At 42.0% G+C, this 26,640-nt stretch overlaps 2 protein-coding genes across 2 annotated transcripts; both read left to right on the forward strand.

The window, feature by feature from the left end:
* The first annotated feature begins 5,443 nt into the window (after positions 1–5,443).
* Positions 5,444–16,385, forward strand: LOC111217682 (myosin light chain kinase, smooth muscle-like). The gene is made up of 17 exons (XM_022739660.1): positions 5,444–5,741; positions 7,616–7,765; positions 8,204–8,356; positions 8,529–8,711; positions 9,187–9,222; positions 10,392–10,519; positions 10,607–10,760; positions 10,843–11,154; positions 11,243–11,351; positions 11,726–11,929; positions 12,046–12,263; positions 12,361–12,484; positions 14,082–14,234; positions 14,318–14,447; positions 14,544–14,631; positions 14,746–14,886; positions 15,065–16,385. Exons 1-17 carry the CDS (start codon positions 5,612–5,614, stop codon positions 15,268–15,270), a joined length of 2,619 nt encoding a protein of 872 aa, XP_022595381.1. The 5' UTR covers positions 5,444–5,611; the 3' UTR covers positions 15,271–16,385.
* A 2,271-nt stretch (positions 16,386–18,656) lies between these two features.
* On the forward strand, positions 18,657–25,101 carry LOC111217603 (protein Wnt-9b-like). Its single transcript, XM_022739550.1, has 4 exons — positions 18,657–18,824; positions 19,456–19,709; positions 21,419–21,684; positions 23,127–25,101. Exons 1-4 carry the CDS (start codon positions 18,739–18,741, stop codon positions 23,586–23,588), a joined length of 1,068 nt encoding a protein of 355 aa, XP_022595271.1. The 5' UTR covers positions 18,657–18,738; the 3' UTR covers positions 23,589–25,101.
* The last annotated feature ends 1,539 nt before the right edge of the window (positions 25,102–26,640 follow it).

Below are 26,640 nucleotides of genomic sequence, written 5' to 3' on the forward strand. Positions count from 1 at the left end.
CAGTCCAGGAGAGGGAAGGCGGGGAGGGAAGCACACTGCAGCCTTGTCTCAACAGAGCCAGCAGTGGAAATGTACAGCTTCAGGCAAGGTGGCAGCAGAGCTTCTGTTTGAGTGTTTGTGGGTGTGTGTGTGTGTGTGTGTGTGTGTGCGTGTGCCCGTCTGTCTCTCTCTATCTGTGTATGTGTGTGTTCACTCGGCTGTATGTGCTTCTGAGCTTGTGTTCATGTGTGTAAATCTAAGTGAATGAGTGAGTGGAAATAGGAGGGCTCCAGTTCTGTAGGTTCCCTCTGTAATTTCACTCTCTGCACAGCATAATCGCTTCCATGTGGGCCCTCACCAACAACAGAGGGGTGGAGGGGCCTCATTGCAAAGGTGGGAGTTAAACACAGACGCACATACAGGCTCACAAATGCTCTCTCTCATGAAACAGGATTGCCAAGGCTTTTCACTAGATTACTAGACTGCAAGATTTTTTACATTTGTTGAAGTTATTTGAAAAGAATTTTTTTTTATTTGACGTTGAGAGTTACTTTAAGCCTCAATGATAAGGTTTTTTTTTTAGAGTTAACACATTTAAAAACAGACAATACTGCACATAACTGTTTTGCCATTGGCACATCAAACCACAAATGTGTAATATCTTGCGTGCGACCCAGATAAAATCTTGTTATTACAATCTCTCAATCATCTGAAATAGCAGGAAGTCCAATATGCCTAATTTATCCTCATTGGTAATTTCCTTTAGAAATACTCTGAACTTTTGCGGTTTTCCTTTTTGCATCCAGTGTTTTTTTGTTTTTTTGTAATTTGTGGTAGCTCTCACTGCACACTCACCGCTCACTCACTTTCACCGTTGAGCTGTCGGCTCGAATGCCCCCAGGACTGCTGGGCCAGACAGTCACGGTCAATGTGTGAAACCAACAGAGCGAAAAACAACAGGACCTTTTGCACAACAGGGTCAGCATTTAAAGACACCTCTAACTGAGCTCATTTGCTAGTTCAGCTGCAGGAAGACAAATAATACGGCACAACAACAAAAAAAAATCTTGACAGGAAAGATGGTATTTTAAGACATATATACAGTATACAGCACATATATACAGTATATATATTCATATATATATATATATATAGTGTGTGTGTGTGAGACATGGGCTGTGTAACATGATCTGACCTGAAACTAAATTTTAAAATGTACATGCAGTGTTTCAAAGATCTGAAGCTTAAGTTACTATTGTTACAACAGTGTACAACACCCCCTGCTGTTTTGGCACCTCTACTGCCTCAACACAAATTAAACATAAAGAAAAAACCTAATGAAATGATCCCTCATGAATAAAATAAGTACATTTTTTTTCCCAACAGGAGGACCCTTTGCAGAAACAAGTGAGGGAATGTTGTGAGAATAGTGAGTGGTGTAACAGCCAGCAGGCCACAGGGCAGCTTTGGCCTCTCAGTAATCTACTATAGCCAGAGGCAATGTATGACTGTTTGTCCTGCAAGCCTTAGAGCTGCTGTGGGAGAAGTCACAGGGTCAGTGGTCAACTTAAGTGTTACATTTTTCATGCCGCTGAGGAAGCTTCACGATATTTGTGCTGAAAAGTTGTAGGCTATATGTTGTTTTTTTTCCGCTGCTTTATGAAGTGAGCACAAAGACGGAAATGTCAATAGGTTCTTCAAGCCACAACTTTGCTTGTTGTGAAGGCAGTGAGTGGAAAACTCAGATGCAATCCAAGCACCAACATAGGTCAAAGAGATGGAACAATTCCTGTCCATTTTTTATTGTATAAATCACTAACCCTCTGTCGATAGAGGCCCATGTTTAGAATTCCAGTGGCAATACAGTGCATATATTCATGCTATGTCACAAGGGGGATGTTATAGTGCCGTTTTAGGTTCCTCCTCAAGGTTTTCTCTCCCATGATTGGCAACTACTGTGTTTCACCTTAAGTACACAAGATTACAAGAAAGAAAGCTCACCTGGATTTTTAGATCTTACCGATAGTTTGTGTATGGGATGGAGCGTGGGGAGAGAGTGGAATCATCATACTAGAAAGTTTATGTGGGGCAGAGCATTCATTTTTATTAGAGACGTTTGAAACTGTAATGAAGCACCATCATGTCTTTTTTATTGCTGCAGATAAAGGGAACAAACGCAATACAATCAATAATGGATTTAGATGTTGTTTCATGATACCTTTACAATGCAGAATTTAAGAATTGCAAGAACATGACCGCTTTACCAGAATCGAGACTATATTACCTTGGATTGTACACTGTATCACACACATTGCAGCATGTGCATAATTGGCCTGTAGATGGTGCCAGTCTCTTCTTAGTGATGGTGTGAGGGACTCACGTCTGACCAACTGAGCCACACTGAAGGGGTGTAATTAGTTGAACATGCATGTTTTAGGTCATTATTGTCAAGTGGTCATTGGCGTTGTGTGTTTGACTCTGACTCTGCTTTTCCAGCTAAATGGTTGACCACACTTTTTTTTTACCCCCTATGCATCTCACTGGAAAACCCAACCTGACTCAGCCCCGGTGCACGTCACCCTCACTTGTGGCAGCAGGCTTTGCAGAAAGCAAACAAAGAAATGTGACACCAGAGGGCACTGCAGTTCAGTTGTGCAAGCCTGTTCATGCAGCAGTTAATGCATGCTGTCCGTATATGTGATAATATTAGAGACATACATGACACTATAAGAGACATTTTACATGTATAATATCATAAATATTAACATTATTTCACCTAATACATGTTCACTGACTAATTTGTGTGACTCTTTTGGTCACTATGAGTATTAAAGAGAGATATGATGTTGCAAAAAACACATAAATGAGAAGGTCGTATACTGTAAAATTATGTAAAGTTTTAACTTGTTTGATACAGCATTTTTTCATTACTTCATCAACTTTTAAACATTTTTTTTAGTAACATCTTTATAACGAGGTCAGTGTTTTGTATCTGTAACAACTTCCTCAAACGGATGTCACAGAACATGGCGACAAGTTGTCCACCAGTCAGAAACAAATGTCAGGTCGTACCATTATATCTTGCTTCCTATGTATTTACAGCTAGCTGTTTCAACATTTGTAACACATGTGATATACATGTGTTACAGTGTTACAGTTTCCTGTCATAGTCAAGTTTTTCCTTCATGAATCATTTACCTTTTGCTGTAAAAAAAAAAAAAAAAAAAAATCTTAAGTATTACCACATGTTTTTAGATTTAAGTACACTCACATTGCATCACTTCCACTTCTGAAGCACAACAAAGATTTCTACTCACAGGCTGAATTTTTCCCCCCGCTCTGCTGTGACTATCTTCAGTCTACATCTGTTCCCTCATGCTCAGATTGAGGAGTCATGGTGGATAGGCAGCAAACTTTTAGTTTTATCACAGCGGTTGTTCAATCACAGACAGCTGACCACACTACCTGCATGGATACCATCAGCTGGTAAAATACGCAGCATGTAGAGTGGGGTGGTGGGTGGGGGGGGCAAATTAATGGGTCAGCCAGCATGTCTCCCCTCCTGCTCTAGACTCTATTGTGCGTAGTAAGTGGCCCTGTGCCTAAATTACATTAATTATGCTCCTACAGGCCAAGGCTCTGTGGGAGGAATTCAGCATTATCACTTTGTTTCTTCTTAATGAGCAGTTTCAGAGTTTCTGCCAGCTTTCTCTGCATGTGTTTGCTTTTCCCCCTGGGGGCTGTCACATCTTATTTAAAGCTTTGAGTCATACCTTATCACATACTGTGTTTATCATAACATGAAACATAAATGAAGAGATCATTTATCTTTGTATTATGAAAGCCTCTAACAGTAATTACTAGCTGTACTTGAAGGGCCCATTAACACCAATACAATTAGAGTGGAGGCCTTAATTGAATCACTTATGCAGTGACATTGAATATGTGTTATAGCAGTTTCCTGAGCAGATGCAATATAAAATATCAAGAGCAGATTATCTTGTACATTCATCAGTCAATCCTACCTTAACAAGCTGGAGCATGTGGCTGTGCTATGAACCCAAACAAGTCACGGAGGATGATCTCGCAAATGCAACATGAGAAGGAAAAAAGGCTACAGTCTTATTTGCAGTTTTATATGAGTTTGAGAATTTGCCGAGAAATATATAATTATTTTTCATTTTGATTGTGAAGTTTTAGGAATTACCAGTGGTTTCACCCCATCTCTCTGTTCATTTTATTCCCCTCAGAATTATGAGAATAATGTGGTATTTAGTTTTTATTTATTTAAAAAAAATGCTTTATAACTTCTGCTACTTTATAAAAGTGATACATTTCACAAATTTGGTCCATACTATAAATGCATGCAATTCTATGTAAGAATCTACAATGTGAAAAAGTCCTTCCAATAGTGTCTGTCTGTCTGCAGCGTTTTGGTAAATGTTTGATTTGGGAACTTTTCCCTCACAGAAACTAAAACAATCCCCTCACAGTGCTTTTCTGTGTGATCACTGATGTGGAATTTGGGAAACCGGGATTGGAAGCAGAGCGAAAAGCGATGTTATAACCACCTCAGTGGGCTTCTGGTGTGTTCACTGACATTTACCACTCTCAATGCAGTTTACTCGCCTCATTAACACTGATGTACCAAGATTCAGACATGTTAAATACAGTCAGGTCACAGTCTTTTGCTCTCCCATGATTGCATCCCATGATGAAAGACGTAGAGTGTGTGATTTCACAGCACTGCTCTGCTGGGTTGATCGTCTCAACAACATATGTTCATCACGAGAACAAGAGCAGGCCCCTCTTGACACATCTCCGTGTTACCATAGCAGCAGGTGGATCTGTTGAAGTGACGCTTTTACCCCAGAAACAGCCTCCCTGTCCAGGTGCTCGCACTTAAAGCCACATAGAATTTACGAGCCTGTTGTTCACAATCACAGCTTTACAGTCCATGGGCGTGAAATGCACATTGCCAGCGTCACTGGCATCACAAAGTTCAGTTGCGGCATTGATAAGTGAGAAGGCAAACAGGGAAATCGATAAAGCACTGTGCATTCACAAACAGCACACAATATGACCTTTGGCTGGGTGGGTAGATAAGTCCCCCACTCCCCTTCCTCCCGCTCTTCTGCTTTCTGTCTTTTCTTGTTTATGTGTAGTGTGTGTCTATTAGCCATGATAATAAAGAGAGGGGTCTGAGTAGTGGGTGGGGGGATCCTGCGTTAGAGTGACTTTTGGAGAGATAAGGAGAGACCTGCCCATTCTGAAATGGCCAAAGTAAAAGAGAAAGATTACTGATGTAGGTGGAGTTAGTGTAGATCGTGGGAGGGTGAGAAAAGAGGACTCAAACATGTGCGGAGAAGTGTGAAGAGTGGGGGCAGAACAGCACTGGCTTTGAGAGAGAGAGAAAGAGAGAGAGAGAGAGAGAGAGAAAGAGAGAGATAGAGAGAGAAAGAGAGAGAAAGAGAGAGAAAGAGAGAGAAAGAGAGAGGCTTATTGGTTTTACACAGAATCAAGTCGCAGAGGCCCACACAGCAGTGACAGAGAAAGGAAGTGTGATAATCAGCTTGGGAAATGACTCTGTAAAGTTGTTGTGCTCAGAGACCGGGGCTGCTCTTAAACAGACATGAATGGTGATGGCAGCAAACAGCGTTATGTGTCAACCTTCAGGATACAGATCAAACCACCACGTGCATCATCTGCACCAGAGAATGGGCCGGGAACTATTGACACCGCAGTCAAATGTACTGATACAGGTAAGGGCTGCATGAGAGAGAGAGAGTGGGAGAGGGAGAGGAGATGAATAATTTAAGGTTGTGTGTTTGTGTTGGAAAGACTTCTACCTGGTGACATTTACCATGCTGTTGATGCAATTGTTTGAATAGACAAGTCTGAACATGGTGATACCTCTTGATGACTGTTTGGTGTGCCGCAAAAACAGAGGACAGTAAATTTGTTTTTATTTTCTCCTGGTGTCGAAACAAATTATTTTCCAGAGAAACATGACACACTCCAAATTTGTTGCTTCTAAACTTAATATCCGGTGTTATATTGGCCCTGAGTTAAAATGTCCAGTTATCTGATTGTTTATTCTATTGGGGGACCTTTCACTTCCATGTCAGCCCCTATTGAAACTCGAATTTCCTGTGCTTTCAAGGCTTAATTACTTTTTAAATGATTTCATGCCCGATGAACATTTGAATAACATGCCATTTCTCATCTATTTCATCATCTGTTTCTTTTTCAGTCACCAATATAAACTGGACTCGTGCCTTTTGCCCAGAAAAATGTGACAACATATTTGGACAGATAGATGTAATGTTCTCATAGTATAATTCTGCCCACAGTTCAAGAATATCTTCTCATTTAAATTAAACATCATCTGGCAGTTATTATTATCTGTTAGGTGACAACCTTGTACAGCATGTCTTACAAGTCAAACTTTCAGGAACTGACAAAAATGGACTTAATATGTCAACTTGGCCACAGTGTCAATCTGAAGTAGCCCAAAGTGTTTTGAAAGTTTTTTTTTAGCAACGTCTTACTGACATTTCAAACTTGCTAATAAAAGCTTTGAGTTCTGTAAATGTAGGCAAAAAAAAAGGTTAAATAGTCTTGATGCGAACAAGGTCTTAAGTGTGTGCAGAGGTGCAGCTCAAAGTATTTGGCTCGATTGTTTCAGTGCCTGTCCTCACACGTCAGGCTGTTCAGTAAATAATTTGTTCATTGTAAACTATGGCTAAAGGTTGATGCTAAAATACCCATTTTGTTAAATCATAACCAGTTTATTGCGGATGACCTAACGTTACGAGATAAAATCAGATTTGGTCAATTTTTACACAGTGTTTAGGTAAAGTATTGCACTACTTCTGATAGTCCTCTGTAATAATAACCAATTATACTGGCGACACCATGTAATGTCACCCAGTGGTGCTTCTTATTTACCAAACTGGGGGAGTGCAGATCCTCCTTCTGGCTAAGATCCAAACTTCAAGCAACTATTTAGCATCACTCAAGTGAAAATAAACAACTGCATTTCATATAATCCAAGATGTGGCCATGTGAGACTTAAAAAAAGAAAACACACACACACACACACACACACACACACACAGACAAAAAACAAATTAAAAACCTCAACTCAATCAGAATGACTGTATATGTATTTTATATTAAGGCATAACATAGATGTCAGTGCTGTGGTTTTCTGGTCAGAGCTGACCTGAATTCATGTGACACATTTAACAAGAGAGAAGAGGAAGAATAAAAGAGATGAAGTGGTGTGAACGGTTACAGCAGATGAGAGGATGGAACATCACACTTACAAAGCATTTCATACCTGTAGCCACAGAGGAACAGTGTGATAATACAGCATGTGAATGAATGCAACACACAAACAAAAAATAACATTCTTAGCCAAAATTACACACCGAAGACTGAAATAAAGGCAGGAAATTTAAAAGGCTTAATGATTAATTTTTGTAAAAATAGGATTTGTGTGAAGTTTTGTGTTTGCTCTTCTATAAAATCAGGGGCTGGTCACCAATAACACTATAAAGCCTCCTGCTTGTGTTGCTCTTTTCTTTTGTGCCTCACCTCCTTCCACCCCCCTCTTCCTCTCCATATCCAGGGTCTCTCAGCCTCTCGTCATGTAAACGTCTGGACCCACCCGTCTTCATAGAGCCTCTGCAGGACTGCAGCGTGGATGAAGGAAGTGACATCACACTATGTGGAGTTCTCAAGGGAAGTCAGCCTATCAAAGTGTCATGGTTGCACAATGGTGAGCAGAGACATCTTGATGTTTGCTCGGGGTCAAATGCTGACCCAAAGTGAACCAGATACAGTGAGTGAAAATAAACACTGCTGAGTTCATCAATCCCTGTTTATTTGGTTTGTTCAAAACAGTATTTATAGAATGGTAAAAGGATTAATGACTTGTGAGGTTCATGCCATGTTTCCCTGACTGCACCATTAAAGATTTTAAATGTCTTTTGCCTCATTTTGTACCAAAGTGTAAGTTTGAACAATGCCCGGCAATGCAAACAACATTGATAATGATGGCTCCACATCAGGGTTCAAGAAGTTAACAGCATTTTCACTCCTGTATCCGGCATCATTGTCGGCCCTTCCTCTCTCACTTTCCTTCTCATCATTCTTCTTGGGCATTACGCCAGTAGAAGAGTGTGTTTCTAGTTCGTTTGTTTGCTCCTATGGGCAGGTGAAGTGGCCCGCTTTGGGAAACATTCTTTCGATGGCAGGGACGCGAGCTTTGTGGTGACGGAGTGCCTGCCGGAAGATGCTGGTGCCTACACCTGTTTGGCAGAAAACAGTGCAGGGAAGACATCCTGCTGCGCTGCCGTGTTCGTCAGAGGTGAGGGAGACGCTGGGAACTTTCAAATTCTAAGAAGATCAATTCTCATGATATTTGTCTAATGAGTTGTGCCTCATTCAGTGAGACTCTCATCACAATAAGTGCAAACAAGTCTGAGTTTCATTTCTGATACAACCTAATCTCCTTTTCCTCTCACTCACAACCAATCCAGACTTTGAAACTATCTGTGGTATGCACAGTCACGTCTCAAAGATCCCCACTTCTGCATCCAAGAGCATTACGGAAAACGGAATGTCACCACAGTCTCCCAAAGATGAGCGACAAGAGTTCAGACGGTCTCTTTGTACCTCCGATACAGGGTCTGATAAGCAGAGTCCAGTCTCTTCTCCAAGAGGTAATCAGATAATGACTCATTTCACATATAGACAGAGGATTTTTAGACAATTTAGAAGTCAAACTTTTGCTAATAATAACAACACATAGGTTGCAGCTTATGTGTGCAACTTACCTTCCTTACAGCAGGAAAATATATTGGCCTCTTTACCATTGTTTTAACTTCTTCCGGATTTCCATGGTATATTTATAAATAAGGAGGAAACACATCATTTCCAGTCCTTGTGGGATTGGCTGTCAGGCAACATTTAGTGTGTACCGAACAGGAATTATGCAGGACTTCAACAACAACAATGCAGCTTTCTGATACACCCACTGAAAGTTCTCAGTCCCAAGTGAGCACCATGTAGGGAAGTGGACAGTGCACAGTACAGTAAAACTTGCTGAGTCTGTAAACTGATAGCCATAGACAGAAGAGGGCCACACCTCTAAAGTCACCGACTAAAAACCTACCTGCACTCCATCCGTCTCTGCAGAAGTCATCCCAAAGAAGAGAGCCAACTCAGGGAAAGGTGAGCAACACATACACTCATCCTTTTTTTTCCTCCTCATTTGCTATCTCTGCCAAATGTCAGAGCAATGCACCTGTCTTTCCATCATCTCCACTCACCTGTCTCTTCCTCATTCACCGACTGATTTCGTTTGTTCGTGTTAATGTAACTGATTCATTAGAGACTGTTTTGTGTGTGTGTGTGTGTGTGTGTGTGTGTGTGTGTGTGTGTGTGTGTGTGTGTGTGTGTGTGTGTTGTTGTTGTTTGCCCTGTAGCTACACCTTCTTTTTTAGCATTTGTTCTTGTTATAATGTTGCCAGGCTGTGATCTATTCTGCCCCCATATACTTTACCTTAGGGTGTAGGCTGCAACAATAAAAGCATGAAAAGCTCATACAATAAGGTCTGCATGTTTGTTTAGTGCGCAAGTTATGTTGTCCTCTTACAGCTAAGAGGAATGTGTTTTTTTATGGTTTAAATTAGATAGAAGTGATGGCTTGGCAGGGAGGTGCAATAATCGGCTGTGTAAAGAAGGTGGACTGTAGACACTAAAGACATTTAAACATGACACAGTTGAATCAGATTGTCCAGTCAAATTCACCATCCTGATCCCATAATATTTGAATATTGACAGTGTCACAGATGATATGAACCTCAGCTCATATATGGAAATTTGTAGTCTAATGCAAAAACATGTGAACATTATATAACTATAGGTTACACCACAGTGGTAAGACTTCAAATATGTGTTCAGTCTGCGTCCTTGAAGGATATTTGTCTAAGTAAACAGTTTTAAAGTGTGTGAAAGATATTATAGACCCGGGATGTATAGGTGTCTTCAAAGAACAGTTGATCTAGTTTAGCATTGTTTAACACACTTGATTACACAAGGACTGGTTGTACTTGTGTATGGTGTAGGTCACTTGTGTTTTGTATTTTGTATTTTGTTTCTACTTGAGACACTTGGTCTGCTGTATGGTACAATAATAAGGGTCTCGGGGGAAGTACAGTAATACACTCCCAGTTTTACAGTACAGTACAAACCTCTGTCTTTATCTTAAACTCACACACCACACTGGATAATTTCCTTCCAGTGTCATGTTTTGGGAATTTAGAAGATGAACTTCACCAGACACTACAATGAACAGGAAGACTTTGAGTCAAAACACTCTCTATGTTTTGGCTATGCAGGTCCAGCATTACACTTTGAAAACCCTCCACAGCACCTCGAGGTGAAGGTGGGACAGACGGCCCGTGTGACGTGCTTTTTCACCGGCAGCCCTCCTGTGGTGTCCTGTTGGATCAGAAACAAAGAGCAGGTGTTGTATATCCTCTGTCTGCCATTCCAATTTTGTTTTTGTCTCCATTGTTTCTCAGACATTTCCTCACACATTTTACACCTGCAGATAGTGGATGGTCCAGAGCTGCGGACAGAAAACACAGATCGGAGCAGTACACTGGTTATAGCAGAGACGAAACCACAGCACACAGGCAGCTACACTATTGCAGTGAGAGACCGCAAGAGTTCAGCACAACACACGCTCACTCTTTCTGTAATAGGTAAGACAACGCACAGTTCTCTGCAGTTTCAACACCATGTGAAGCAGTTACTTGAACGCTTTATTAATCATCCTCCCACCAGAGAGGCCACAGCCTCCTGCCTCTTCCCCTGTGATCTCCCGTGTCTCTGCCTCCAGCCTTGTGCTGTCCTGGTCGGGCCCCTGCTACGACGGTGGCAGTGCCGTCCTGGGTTATGTGATTGAGGCGAAGAAACAAGGACATGCTGAGCCTGGGGAGTGGAGCGAGCTAACCTCCCAGTGTAAGAGTACTTCATACAGAGTGAGTTCTGGGCTGCAGCCTCACAAGGAATACCGTTTCAGAGTGAGGGCCTACAACACCGTGGGAGCAAGTGAACCAGGACCAGTGTCGCCAGTGGTTAGGATGGAGCAGAAAGGTGAGGTGGTATGGGTTATTGAGACCACATTTCAACATATAGGCAAATGTAATGAGGCTTATATGACATCTACTGTGTCTGTGCATAGATTTAGACAAACCACAAGAAGAGGAGGCCTCTCAAGCCTATAACTCTGTCACCATCGATTCTTCCCACAAAGTCACAGATCACTACAATCTGCAGGAGAAACTGGGAATGTGAGTATCCGTCACGTCCAACCCCAAGCAAGTTTTTCAAGTACAGCTAAAACATTTCAAGGAGAAGTCTCCCTTTAAATAGTGTGACTTGTCTTGAAGAGGGTAAGTCGTGCCAAGTATGGCAGAGGGAGATTAAAAGGCAAGCATGTAGAGACATGGTTCTACTCTAGTAAGCCAGCAAATGTACCCCAATGTAAGTTTGGTGGTTGCAGTTAATAATGGAAAGAAATGTGTAAGTCAGGAAATGGACACTGTGGTGGTCTCACTCCCACTACGTGACCACATATTTCAAGATCTATGATGACATGACATTAAGACGTCTTTCTTAAGGTTCAGAGATTTAAAAAAAATTATTAAGTTCATCTCTTCATCAGGGGAAAGTTTGGCCTGGTGTTCAAGCTAACACACAAAGAGACAGGACGTGTGTGCGCTGGGAAGTTCTACAAAGGCCGACGTGCTAAGGAGCGGGAGGCTGCTCGTAAAGAGATAGAGCTGATGAACTATCTCCACCACCCCAAACTGGTCCAGTGTCTGGCGGCCTATGATCACAAGCCTGAGATGGTCATGGTCATGGAGTTGTGAGTATCATGATGACACCCAGAAGTGGTTAAATTCTTATGGGAGCTGCAAACTCCGGGTGTATACGAAGAAATATAATAACTGTTTGCTGTCACTGTGGTTCGTCTGTCTGCAGTATCGCAGGTGGGGAACTGTTTGAACGTATTGTGGATGACAGCTTTGAGCACACAGAGCCTGCCAGTGTGCGCTACATGCAGCAGATCCTGCAGGGGATTGACTACATGCATCAGCAAAACATTCTCCATCTGGACCTCAAACCTGAAAACATTGTGTGTGTTGACACCACCGGCACCTCCATAAAAATCATTGATTTCGGATTAGCCAGCAGGCTTGGTGTGTGAAATTAACATCTCTCAGTATTTATATATATATATGTATGTTATGGAATGTTTAGATATCAAATTATATGAATATGAATTATGTTCAACAGATGGCAACACGCCTCTGAAGGTGATGCATGGGACTCCAGAGTTTGTGGCGCCTGAAGTGATCAACTATGAACCTGTGTGTTTGGCCACTGACATGTGGAGCATTGGGGTCATCTGCTACATACTGTGAGTCACATTGTTTGACATTACAGCAATCACATTTATTCACTCTCTTGCTGAGAGTGAAATGGAAAGATCAATACCACTCTAAAGTCTGTACAAAAAATATGAAGCTATACAGGCAGTAGCCTGTTAGCTTAGCACAAAGACTGGAGACAAGGGGAAACAGCATCCACCTACCTTCAGCTCTTGGAGTCTCTCCTAAATACCCAGCCAAGAAATAGTCAAGTACGTAACCCCCACATGAAACCTTAAAGCAGCTATAACCTGTATATTTAAAATCACAATATCAAATGACAATGTTATATTGTGAAAGACATCCCTTCTGGTGGTCATCCTACAGGCAATTATCACCTTAATCCACTCCTCCGCTCAGCTTTTCACAGGTTTCGGGTGATTATCAGCGCATTGTTAAATTATTTTGGCCACAACTTAACAGTTATGGTTCACTTTCATTTTCATATTGCCGTTTTCGGCCATAGCAGGAAGCTGTTATCTGCAAAAAGCTTCAAAAACTCACTGCCTGCTCAGCACTAGACAGACAGTCAGAGTTAGGCAGTAGCTGCTGGACAAAGTGGAGCATTTAAGATTGAACTAAAGAGCCAGATATTTCCCTCAGAAGAAAAAAAAAACAGAGTTGTAATATTGGACATTCATCTGTTCAGAAGCATGACTCCAAATCAATTCTAATGTTGCTAACAAGTGCTCAACATCAACTCAAAAGATTCTGGGTTGTTGCACTGAGCTGCAGAGGTGCAGGCAGGTGGATTTTTGAGCTGAGCCAGGCTAGTTCTGTCTTCCTGTTTGGTGCTAAGCTAAGCTAACCAGCCACTAGTTGTTTCTTCATATTTACCATAAAGACATAAAAGTGGTATCAAACTTCTCATACACAGACAGGTGACAGATTAAAGGAAAAACCAGCATAAAGTGTCTTAGTAAGGTATTTTGCCACAACGTGCTGCCAAAACAGCTTCAATGCTCCTTGGCATTGACTCTACAAGTCTTTGAACTCACCTGGAGGGATGAAAACCATTCACCAAAAGATATTCCCACATTTGGTATTATGATGATGGTGATGGGCCAAAATCTCCCATAGGTGCTCAATTGGGTCGAGATCTGGTGACTTCAAAGGCCATAGGATGACAGTGCCCCCACCCTATGGATGAGAGCACTGTCATCCTGTTTCTCCACTCATTTTTCAGGTTTTTCCTTTGTCACCTGTCTCTAACTCGCTGCAAGAACTCAAGTCAGCGTGTCTATCTTTTAACCATTGCCGTGCACATTCCCATATCTGAATTTGGTGAGAGCATTTTCTGATACTAAGAAATCTATCACATCAAACTAGAAACCAGTCGGTTGGCCCCCATCAAACTGATCTAATTTACTTTACTTCTTAGTCAAAAGGTCCTTAATCAATTGCAATTCCAGAAAAAGACCCTGAGAAATGTACTAGAACATAATATACCGATTGGATTCTGCTGGTAATAATAGTCATGATGGATAAACGTCTTGAATTTTAGACTTTTAATGCCACCTAGTGGATGTAGGTTGCAAAAGTCAATATAACAACACTACTACCTCTGTGTCTTTCTTTGGTTTTCAGACTGAGCGGCGAGTCTCCATTCCAGGGAAACAGCGATGCAGAGACCCTGGCCTTGGTCACAGCTGCCCAGTGGGAGTTTGATGAGGACAGCTTTGATGAGATAACAGACGAGGCCAAGAATTTCATCAGCTCCCTGCTCAACAAGGACACCAGGTGAATTTATAAATGTAGCTACTGCACAGCCGACAGATACCAGCTTCACTTACCCACCAATAACCCTCCATTTTGCCTCACAGGCGGAGGATGTCCTGTGAAGAGGCCCTTGCCCACCCTTGGATGGCAGCATTTGACTCTGGAGATCTTGCCGCCACAAAGTGTCTGTCTAAGGAAAAGATGAAGAGGTTTCTAGCCAGGCAGAAGTGGAAGGTAACACATCAAACCACTTGACTTTCATCCAGCTTCTGGAGTTTGAAGTGTTGGTTTTGCTTTCAGCTACAAACCTTTCCGATGTTTGTCTCACAGAAAGCAGGTAAGGCCATGCTTGCCCTGAAGAGAATGGCTTTACTCTCCAAGGGTGACAGCTCTGGATCTCCTACCAGCCCTGGAGGAGGTAACACACAGTCTTTTATTATCTTCCTCTTATCAGAACCATTTTAGTTTCCTGGTCTAACCTGGCTATATAAGCATTCATCCACTTCCTCTTTCCTCCCCCTTCCCGTCCCAGACTCACCCCTAAGCCCAGAAGCAGAGCATGCCCTACAGTCTCTGGAGCAGAAGATGCAGGGGCCACCCCAGTTCACCCAGAGCCTGGAGGACCAGACGGTAGCTCAGGGATCCAGTGTCCGTCTCTCATGTCACCTCACAGGTACACAAATACCATTATTAAGCCTATTATTTTGAAAGAATACTGTGATTATAAATGGTCCACATTCAGTCCTTAAAGTCTTGCATCTTGCAATTACTTTATATAGACTTGTGACTTGACCTGAACCTTGATTTCTGCCTCTTTCCACTGTCCTCTCCCCTCCCATCTGTCCTGACAGGATACCCCGATCCAGAGGTGGTGTGGCTGTGTGGGGAGGAGCCTGTAGTGGAGTCATCCACGGTGCAGATAGAGTACGAGGAAGACGGCCACTGTACCCTGGTCATCGCCAAAGTTGGCACTGTGGACACCAATGTTTACACCTGCAGAGCCACCAATGACCACGGGGAGACATTCTGCTCAGCCAACCTCACTGTTCAACAGTAGATTCATTATATCTCTGTAGGCATACTATACATGACAGAGATATATAGTAAATGTATTATTAATGTTCTTGACTGCCATGAACAGTTGTACTATACATTCTTGCTTTGATACAAATGGGGGCCAAACTATCTGTGGCTGAAAATATATAACGTATGTATTACTGTACAAAATGTATGAACAGATGAATATTGTTACAGAGCTATAAGCATTATTTCTTCATGGGACTAGGATGTGGTTTTACACTGTCTTAAACCACAAATGTATTTCTTCCTTTGGCTCATGGGTGAATAAGTTTAAGACTCCCTTTCAAACCTGTCCCCTGGCAATATGAATAAATGAAGATATTCCTTTTGAAAAGAAAACAGGCCTTAAATGATCCTGTTTGAATCTCTTAGTGAACAGTTAATTATAAGCCTGGGGTCCAAATTTAAGTGCTGTTAACTTAGAAGTACATTACCTTTTAACGATAGGAGAGGATACACTCAAACCATCATATTGTCTGTATACATATATAGGCTTCATGTTATTATGTTTCCATGTTATTGACATAAGATATTAACACCACAGTTTTTAGTGATGCATCAAAATCACACCATAGCATTAATTAGATTTCCAGAGGTTGTGTATTGATCTGTGCTCGATCAGGTTTCTCATCAGGAACACGTGTGTGGACGGTGCCATGCTGTTGAGAGAGTAATTATTTTTTCTCATGTAAGCAAATATATTTTACCGCCTGACTTTTTATACAGCCCTGGAGTTCAGGTACTAGATCAACCCTGTCGTAACACATCATGTGGGTCTGATGGAGTTTGTCATGAAGTGCATAATGGTCGCTTGATCCGGTTGTCTGCTGTCTGAGCCACTACAGGGGCACCTTCAGTCTTTGACTTAGTAGCTTTGGCCAAGTTCTCCTTTGTCTGGTTTTCCTTCATGTGGGAGAAATGGGGGGGGGGTGTCAGGAACTCGTGCATTTGTGTGTGTTGCCAAACTGTGCGCACAGTCATACAGACAGATATTTGGGAAATGCTGTCATGACAAAAGAAGGTCAGCGAAATTGCTTGGACTTTCTGTCTGCAGGTTCAATTTCAGACTGTAAACAATGCTAATGAAAATGAAAAGAAGAAAATCTTGTCCATTTTCTGGCTTTTACTCAAGATTTTCATAGTCATATTTAATTCATACTCCCCAGAGGGACCCCAATTAGACCGATACACATCTGTATAGGTCTGTTGGTTCTTCAGTTTCTCCCTCAGCTGAATTACCAGATCTGTACAAGATCCACTCGTTTCAACGGCGTAACTTTTGAACAGACTTTGAAGAGTTGCTTCCTGGGATACATCAAACATGAGTGGCAAAAGTCCAAGAATTAGTTGTTATTCTTTGCAATGCTTTTGTTATAACATCCCTTACCGGATCCCAGTTGTTCATAAAACTCACCCTGCAGTTTGATGTTTGTTTCTGTGAATGTCCATAATTACAACAGCAGGGAAATTTGTTCAGAGCCTCATGGTGACAATATGCTTGGAAAATGATGCAGACAGCAGGAAAATGTTGATTGTCAATCTTTTCACACAAATAATATTGAGACAAATCTACCTCCATAGCAATCCATTTAAAATAGTTGGATGGCAGCTGCTAACAATATGGCAGACATCCACAATTGAAAGGAAATCACGTGACCACAGCAGCGGAAGTTTGTCTCCTTCTAATGAATTTCCGGGTGGCACTGTGTAAATCATAAGGCTGTCCCACACGGAGAAGGATTTGCTGTATATTCTTTATTCTTTTCAGACACAGTTTCATTGAATGAAGATTTTTTTCCAAATGTTTTTAATCCAATTTTTCTGCTTTATTTGATAGTGATAGTAGAGAGTGAAAGAGAAATGCAGCAAAAGGTCAGGCTGGTTTTCAACCCAGGTAATCTATCAGGTAAACTACCAGGTGATCTACCAGGGCACCCAAGTGAAAAAAATATATATTAAGACTGCTCTACCAATAAGTTGTAATTACCCTGTAATTATTTAATATGTGCTTAATATTCACTATGTAATGTATTTCTAAGTCAGGACTCTAAACATAAATTTGTGGCCTGCTCATTGCCTCCCTTACCTTGTACCATTGTTATTTCTAGCACGTAGATACAAGTGTCTTCTGACTTCTAATGTCATCACGAGGCTACAGAAGCATTTGCGTGAAACACAAAATTGTCACTTGAGACTTAATACTTCTGAGAATACAGACCACCTGTCATTGGGATTTAACAGCTAAAGCTGCAACAATTATGCCTAGTTACCTGATTAATCAATTTGTCGTTTGTTCTATCATTGATTAATCATTGAAATCATTTGTGAAGTGTTCCAATTTCACAATTATGAGAAGACATGACCTCAGGAAACTGTCATGGACGTTTCACTATTTCACTATTTTCTCACATTTTACAGCCTGAACAATAGTTTGAAAAAATACAGTTAATGAATAATGATGATCATTTTTTCCAGCTCTTGTGACAACTATATGGTGTATTCTTCATTTTACATCACCACAGATTTGGTTTGCTTGCTTTGGTCAGTTTATCCCAGATTGAACTTCTATATTGTATCCACTAGATGGGGCTCCCACCATGGTTGTGTTTTTCCCCCAGGCATACTAAAGCATTTTGGAATAGCATGTAGTTTGATTGGAAGAACAGGCTATAGGGTCTTTAATAACATGCTATATGTTTGTGTCCTTTAATTTCAGACCTCACGGATCATTTACTTCTCATACACAGGGTTCTCTTGAGTCCTGACTGCTGGCCTTTGATTTGTTTGCAGATGGCAATGATTATAATGTAATAACTTATATGACAAAAACAGGGAAATCCCCTCTTTACTTTTTCTTCTCGATGTTAAGGGATTGAACCTGTTGCTCAAGGACACTTCAGGGTGTGTGTTTGCTGCATTTAAGGGGAGAACATGAAACCACCATGCTGATTTTCATTTACTGATCAACCAAATAGCAATTTATGCAAAAAATTCAATCTGAGTGGCAAATTTTTTTTTTGACGCATAATTAAAGTGTTTGGAGTTGAGAGTTGAAATGAAGTCCCTCTGCCCATAACAATGTGTTTGATTAGGTTTGGATTCTTGTGCGAACGTCCTAATGGTGTGCATCAAGGTGTGTTGAGATTTCTGTATCAATGCAGGTAAACACAATCATTCTGCAGCTCCGTCCACCTGGGTGGCGTTACAGTGGGAGGGAACACAGTAATATTCAGAGAGTCCAATGAGGGTACGGTAATATGATGTGCGCCCCCCCCCGCCCCCCCCACTCCTAAGAGCCCTGCCTCCAAGCGGAGCACTGGGCCAGGCGCACCGGGTTGAAAGTCTGTGTGCATGTGGGGGCCCTTAAAGAGGTGCGTCGAGCAGACGGCTCAGACTTTCTCCGTTGAAGAATCAGCGAGATGAAGAGCAGCGCCAACCCGGCACCATGCGCTCCAGGCTCCCACGGACCGCCTGCCTATTGCGACTCATTGCACTCTGCATCCTCCTCTCGCACACTGCAGCTTATTTTGGGTCAGATAACGTCTTTTTTCTTACCTACGCCCATCACATTTATTGATTATCTTTGTTATTGTAATGCTTTACACGCTTTAACCAGTTTACGCACGCGTCAATTGCGCACAAACTATTGAGCTATATTTTATTTATAGTGTTGTTCAAAACTTCTAGAGCTTTGCAAATTATTATGCGAAGTTATTGCAGTTAACCATAATCATAACTATAGTGGTAATTTAAGACGCATCTCGATCAAATTAAGATGAATTTTTGGCTATTTTGAGCGATTCTCTTGGATTTGTTGGATTATCCTTTATTTTATTAATGTATACGGGTTCATACTGTTTGCAGTTTGGACATATAGTGGGGAAATTAAATTAGTTCCTCTTTTTCATTTAATTTATTATCAGAGAAATTAACATTTTCAAGTGGCAAGAGCGTAAAACAATTCAGCAACGCTCCAACGCACAATTTTGTCATAGTCACATTTTTCTATCAGGAAATAACGGCGGTGACAGAGTGGTTTAATTATTGGAGAATATTTCAGTATCATGCTATTGGCCTGTAGTTGATTTTAAACGTCGGAAAATGTTTTGCATTTTATCGAAGACTTACAATTTCTAACTGGTTTCTTTCTGTCCTCTCCAAGGCTGACAGGTCGGGAACCCTTGGTGTTTTTACCCGGACCGTTTTCCAATGAACCCCCTACGGGAAAGGCACACCTGAAGCAGTGCGAGCAGATGACTCTGACCAGGCGGCAGAAGAGACTGTGCCGCAGGGAGCCTGGCTTGGCCGAGACGCTGCGGGAGTCGGTGCGCCTCAGCCTCCTGGAGTGTCGGTACCAGTTCAGGAACGAGCGCTGGAACTGCAGCCTGGATGGCCGGGGAAGCCTCCTGAAGAGAGGTGAGCCTTTCATTCAGTCTGTACTATCGACACGCGTTAGTTTTAGCACTTACCAAAGTGATCAGTGAACGGTAGTTCATGAGTTCTTGTTGGGACCGAACAGACGACCTTGTCGTTTATTTGTCTCTATCTGTATTTTCTTTGAAGTGAAGCAGGTGCACAGCTGCACGTTTTTCTTATCTCCATCACTCACCTAGATGACATGAAGTATATTTTATGGAAAAGTATCAGTGTCTGTGAGAAGGATGTGCTGCGCCACATCTGCCTGCACGCTCCTGATGCTGAGGGAAACATCAGTTTATCGTAACAGCAAGTGATTAAATGAAGCAATTACAATTGAGAGGGAGAAATAGGATGAGTAAACGGATCATGACCAGTTATAAAGGTGTGAGACAGTAATTAGACAAGTTTCTGTAACTTGTCTTAATAATGAACATTTATATTCATGGTTTGACTCATAAACCACATGTAAAGCTGTTCTCACACTGGGGTGTAATGGTGTGTAAACACTCAAACTTACCTCAAGCATTTTCAAAGATACATTTTCATAGGCCTTTATTTATATGAATTATTTTTTTATTCATGTTATTGGTCAGCATCAAATGGATATCAATTGATTTATTATGTCAATTTCAAAATAAAACAATAAAACGTCTGAAACATATAAAACAAAAACAAAAAAGTGGCTGTTGTCGCCTTATGATGCAAATTTACCGACAGTTTCCTTTTTGCATCACTGATTTTACAACACAGAAATGAGCGTCAGATACTCAAATCACAGTACACTGTCTGAAGTCACTGTGGTGCATGTTATTCAAAGTCACAGCCATTCTTACAGCCACACTTCTGAAGGCTTTCTCTTTTATTTTTATGGTACTTAAGATGTTCTGCTACGTCACGTGATTTGATACAACCCCTGAAAAAAAGTTTTCCAGAAGTTGTCTACTTGAATATTTTTTTGCTTGGTACAACCATTGACAAACCTCAAAAATGAGATGTGTCCATACTGAATCGCCATATTGCCTGTAGCTCACATCCCCTGCATGTCTGCTGTGCACAGAAAATGCTTTAGGATCTCCCAGGCTCTATGCATATGGATATCAGTGTGTGGGAGAACATGAACAGGTCAGCATAGAGGTAATGAGGGAGTAGAAAGCCAAGAAATGTGGTGTGGTGGAGAGCGCTCAAGCCCTGTGGTTATTTTTATCTCGGGAAAGCGCCCATTCCCAGAGGAAAAGGGTGGCGTGATTACCCACTTTCATCTGGGAAAATCCTTCCTAGTCAAAATAATAATTAATTGGATCAAAATATACCCTGGTGACGGCTCTGGGTGAAGCAAATAACAGTGCGAAACCAAAAGGAAAGGTCAGAGCAGGAATTATGACACATGAAAATTTGCAGTATAATGCTGACGTTGTTTTAAACCATGACAACGTAGTGAGCGCTTTGTAAACATTTCGACTTAAAGGTTTATCCAGTGGCACAAAAGACATTGTGATGAGTGTAAACTATCAAATAATCCCTACAGCTATAATCAGTTTGCACTCAGAGCAGTTTTTGATGCCAGGAATAGCTCTTGTGTTGTTATCTCAGCAAATTCACCTCTTCAAATGTGTCCAGATAAAACTTAATTGATGTGCTTTTAATATTTTTATTTTCTTGACACACAGTTATTCTCTCTCCTCTGACGCCTTATCCATTTATCGCAGCATTCAAGGAGACTGCCTTCCTCCTGGCAGTGTCCTCTGCGGCGCTGACTCATGCACTCGCCAAAGCGTGCAGCTCGGGCCGAATGGAGAGGTGCACGTGTGACGACTCCCCCGGCATCCAGCATCGAGAGGCGTGGCAGTGGGGGGTCTGCGGCGACAACCTGAAATACAGCACCAAGTTTCTAAAGAAGTTCCTCGGACAGAAGAGGGTCAGCAAGGACCTGAGGGCTCAGGTCGACGCCCACAACATCAACGTCGGAATTCGGGTGAGTGTGAACAAATAAACGCAAAGAGTAGAGTAGAGAATAACACAGCAAAATAACCCACCTGCTCTCCTCTCTATCTTTTATGATGTTGCCACCCAAGCCCAAGGCATCAAAAACGTCGCCTATACCGGAGCCACACTTTGCTCAATTAGCTGGGCTGCAATTTTACATAACAATTATAGCTCTGGCACACTCCCGCATCATCAGAGGATACAGAATTGTAATCCTCACCTGCATAATTTTTCTCCGTGCCAGCCAAGACAAACGCCCCCCTTTATTTGCTGCCGTCGTCGGCCTTGGTGGATAGTACAGGAGGCAGAGGGTGAGGCGGTGCAGCAGGGAGACAAGACGGCTGGGTGATCGTCAGAGCCAGGTGTTTTCAGGCATGATAAAGCTTGCTGTACAGACCTACAGAAAATTAAAGGTCTCATGTCGGAGAGAACGATTATATCCGTGGCCTCTTTTTAATATACGAGCGAGCATTTTTTTCCACTTACTGGATCACTGTGCTCTTCATAAATCCACCTAATGTTCATAACCACCAGCTCTGAAATAGCAGGCCCCAGGGTCCTACTCCCTGCAGCTCACACCTAAGTTAGAGCCGGTGGAGACAAAAAGGAAAAAACAACACAACAGGAAGAACTGAGGGCGACTATCTTATCTCATCTTTACTGAGTTAAAAGTTTTCCTCACTTTTCACCAATGTGGCTTAGAGGAGCTGTGATAACAAAAACATGAAGTGGCACCCCCCTCCCCACACCTCTCCCATGCCTCAGTAATGGTGCTCTGAAGCCCCTGAGGCGATCATACCTGCAAAGGGAGGAACTGAGCAGAACTTTTCAACCCAGAAGTACCCTCTGGCTCTCTCTGTATGACCTGTCTCTGGCCCCTGCCAAGACAGCAGGCTGAGTGATCGCGCTCTCATCACTGACCATCAAACTCAGTGAACTATTAACCTATATCGAGGGGGCACCATTACAAACATTTTTTGGCACTTCTTGCACAGAAATTCTTATCAATGTTTTCCATGAGCAGGCATGTACTAAAAACAGGGTGGAGAGATTCCACCGTCTGCGCTGTTTGTCACCTCTGCCTCGGGCTTTAGCAAAGAGAGACAGGAGAGAGGCAGACAGAGCTAGTTTCGACACATTGAGGAAAAAAAAAAAGAAGTGCAAGAGCTGTCCAAGTGAGAAATGGGAGGTAAATGAAATACAGCATCCTGAACAGTCCCCCTCAATCCATTATATCAAAATTTTTGACTGAGGTGAGCTAAAGGCACACTTGCTGCAGACCACCACCCCTAACCCTCTACCCAACCTGCAGGAAACTGTCTCACTCTGTCCAGATAGACTTCCCAGATAAGAGGCCAGGTAATGAATCAAACTGAAGGGACTGACATCTCTCCCCCTCCCATGCTTTTTTTTTTCTCCCTCCCATCTCAGGCAGTGAAGAGCGGGCTGAAAACAACCTGCAAGTGTCACGGTGTCTCCGGCTCTTGCGCCGTACGGACTTGCTGGAAGCAGCTGTCGCCTTTCCACGACACCGGGCGGCTGCTGAAGTATAGATATGACACTGCAGTGCGAGTGCTGAGTGTCACCAACGTAGCCACAGGGGAGACCGAGCTGGCAGGGCCCCGTCGCCACGGCCAGAGCCTCCGCACTACTGACCTGGTCTACCTGGAAGACTCCCCCAGCTTCTGCAGGCCCTCCCGCTACTCCCCGGGCACAGGCGGCCGGTCGTGTGCCAAAGACACCAGCTGTCAGAGTCTGTGCTGTGGACGGGGTTACAACACAGCCATGCGCCTCACCAGCCTGTCCTGCCACTGCCAGGTACGCTGGTGCTGCCACGTGGAGTGTCAGACATGTGTGAGAGAGGAGGAGGTGTACACCTGCAAAACTGCATAAACAAATAATGAGATAGAAGAAATGTAGGGAGTATGTGAAGACTTGCAAAACAAAAAGAGTCAGTGGAAAAATGTGAGAGAGACAAAGAGTTCTTCACTGATCTCACACATTGACATGACTGAACTATAATCTCCTATAGACAGTCCGCTGCTCTGATCACATCACATCAGATCATGTCTTTGCAGATCTCCATTCTGAGTTGCATGTTATTTTTTGGGAGGAATATACACTTATAAAGCATTATAAAATTGCCGGTTATTTGCTAATCATCAGCGATTTGATATGCAGCCGCTTACAGTAGGTGAGGATGTTTTCAAACCACTCTTCTTTCCTCTCACTGGATGCACTGAAAATCCCGCTCTTCTGAGATGGAGGGAATCAAGCTCTTAAAAAGCAGGTACTGGACTGGATTGGATTGCCACCAGCAGTACGACGTCAAACCCTGCCTGCAGGGGAGCTCCGACACTGACTTTGCTGTATTGTAATTATCCCATTTCATTTGACTATTTATTGTATCACTCATCGTGTCTGTTGTACTGCTGCTTTATACTTTAACCTTCTTATAATCGAGAGTTGCCACTAAGGCTAAAACAGCCTGAAAAGGAATCTACCTGTCTGTCCTATTCTGTCTGCTGTGTTCTATTCTCTGCTGTGGAGAACTTTTGAGGGTTCTTTTCTGAGTAAAAAGCACTTAAGTTGCTCGTGCTATGATGATACAAAGTGTGTAGTTAATCACAGAATATATGTATAAATAGAACCACTGGAAGCTTTGAGGTGTGGTTGATACCACTGATATACATTGTAGCTACATGCATTAACTGGGTTATTGTGTAAAGAAACATGCTGGGTTTCAGTTGCTCTTATGGAAATGTCTATGGAAATCTCTACATGCAGCCTAATGTGTGCTCAGCAGAACAAAGGGAAAATACTCTGAGTAATAGTGAGGGGAAACACCAAACACTCCTGCAAACAAGAATGAAAAACACTTAAATTGTAAACATACCAGCTCTTTTCTTTTTTTTTTAAAATTCTATTTATAGAGGTGCACACTTTACAATACTTTCAAGTTCAAAATTGCCTGATTGAACCATTCAGTCTTCAAAGTCTAATTTAGCCACATCTTTGTTCTCGATGCCTTTGAACTGGGCCAATTATGCTCCTTATTTTTGTAAATTGCTAATCAAAGGAAATCACCATGTTTACTCCCTGATACTCACATCCAAAACAAAGTGTCCATGTGCGCAGGTCAATAGTGCACGTTAGACCCGGAAAGGTTTATTTTTACTGGCCAGTTTATGTTGTTATGTGTGAGCGATTCTGAACTGTATATATGATATGAATATAACTCATGCCAGGGCTCCAGGCGCATGACAATGTGGAATCGTAATTTACTACCTCACTTCATCTTTTGGCAAATATCAGTAAGATTTATGAGTTATGCAGAGTTATTCTCTCTGTAGATACCTGTCCTGTTCCTTTGATCATATTTTAGATTTTTGTACAGTTCTTTTGAATTTGGTCTTATATATATATATATATATATATATATATATTCAAAAGTAAATGTTTTTCTTTAATCTTGTTGCTTTACATTCTTATTTAAAACAAATAAGATTAATAAATGGACATACATTTGTAAGAGCTATGTGTTTGTTGTGTCTTGTTCAGTTGCTGGCGGCGGTCACCCTCAACTGTGCTCTCTCACGCACACATGCACACACACCCCACACACAACAGGGAAACGAGTGCAATACACCTGCCTGAAACCCTGCACCCTGCGTCCAGCGAGTAAAAAACCACTTCCTGCTGACACTGCCCTGCCCTCCTTTTCATCTCAAACCACTGTGGTCTCGCTGCATCACCCTCAACCGCCCGGTAACAGGCGCGGAGTGGGTGGGTGGCGGGCACGCTTACAGGTGTTGTGCCTCTGGCCATCGCACCAACCGCGACGACAATCATAATGGCGATGATGACTCAGAGGAATGCTGTCTTTTTACAGAGCATTTGACCCCCGACTCACCATTAGAAAGTTACAATCGGCCGCCCCAGTGTGATGATGATGAGAGCACTTTACGTGCTATTATCCGTGAATCATAATTTTCCACTCATTTGCAAGGCATCAGTGAAGCTACAGCACACACTGGGCTATTGTATGAGGCATTTATGTTTAGTGTGCGCCTGGGTGCTTTTGATGTTGCTCTCTAATTACTATGATTACACATTATTATTCCTTATTAGAACATCAACTTGAGACCCAGATTCTTGCAGAGAATTGTCAAATAATTTTAAAATTACTAGGTTTTTCTCACAAGTCTGATTACGTTAGAAATCTGTATTGTTAGTGCAAATGATGAGTATACTGACTGTCTTGGGGGGGGGGAATTCTCAGCCATTTTGTAATGTACCTTTTAGGGAGGACATTCATGACAGCACTTTGAGATTAACCATATAAAAAGAGGGGGAAATAAAGGGTAAAATGTTTCCTCATGTAAAAGAGAGAATGAATCACTGTAATTGCAGAAAACACGTGCTTCTTGAAACCTCTTTAATGCTTTACTTCTCAATGCAACACACTCAGGGGTTCTGCTGCTGCAGCCTTACTTGATCTGGTATGACCGAGAGCTTACAGTTGCTAAATGCTAGGTAGTGATAGCAAACTTTGGATAATATTGTTCTGTAATGGAGATTACTAAATCAGTTTGAGTTTGTTGACTTAATGACTCTTCAGTGGATACTGTTCATCAAAACTTTCATAGTGTGGCTTCAAGAGTTTCGTTATGGATTGAGAAAATTGTTCTATTTCTAAAGTTAAATAAAAACATTTAAAGCCCACTGGACCGGCTGGAAAACGTATTGTCACAAAGCCGAAAACAGGGCTGATTTTCGCGGCTCAGATTTTGGAGATACATGGTTTTCACTGGACAGCAACGATATGCTTTTGTCCATCTAATAACAGCATTGTATTACCAGTATAAATCTCTGCATGTATCCTTTGCTCCAATATTAATTTCCCCTCTCAGACAATAAAGTTGAAAACTTCAGTCCAGCGATC

Source organism: Seriola dumerili, unplaced genomic scaffold, assembly GCF_002260705.1.
Source record: "Seriola dumerili isolate Sdu_G_001 unplaced genomic scaffold, Sdu_1.0 BDQW01000044.1, whole genome shotgun sequence".
NCBI classification, from domain to species: domain Eukaryota; kingdom Metazoa; phylum Chordata; class Actinopteri; order Carangiformes; family Carangidae; genus Seriola; species Seriola dumerili.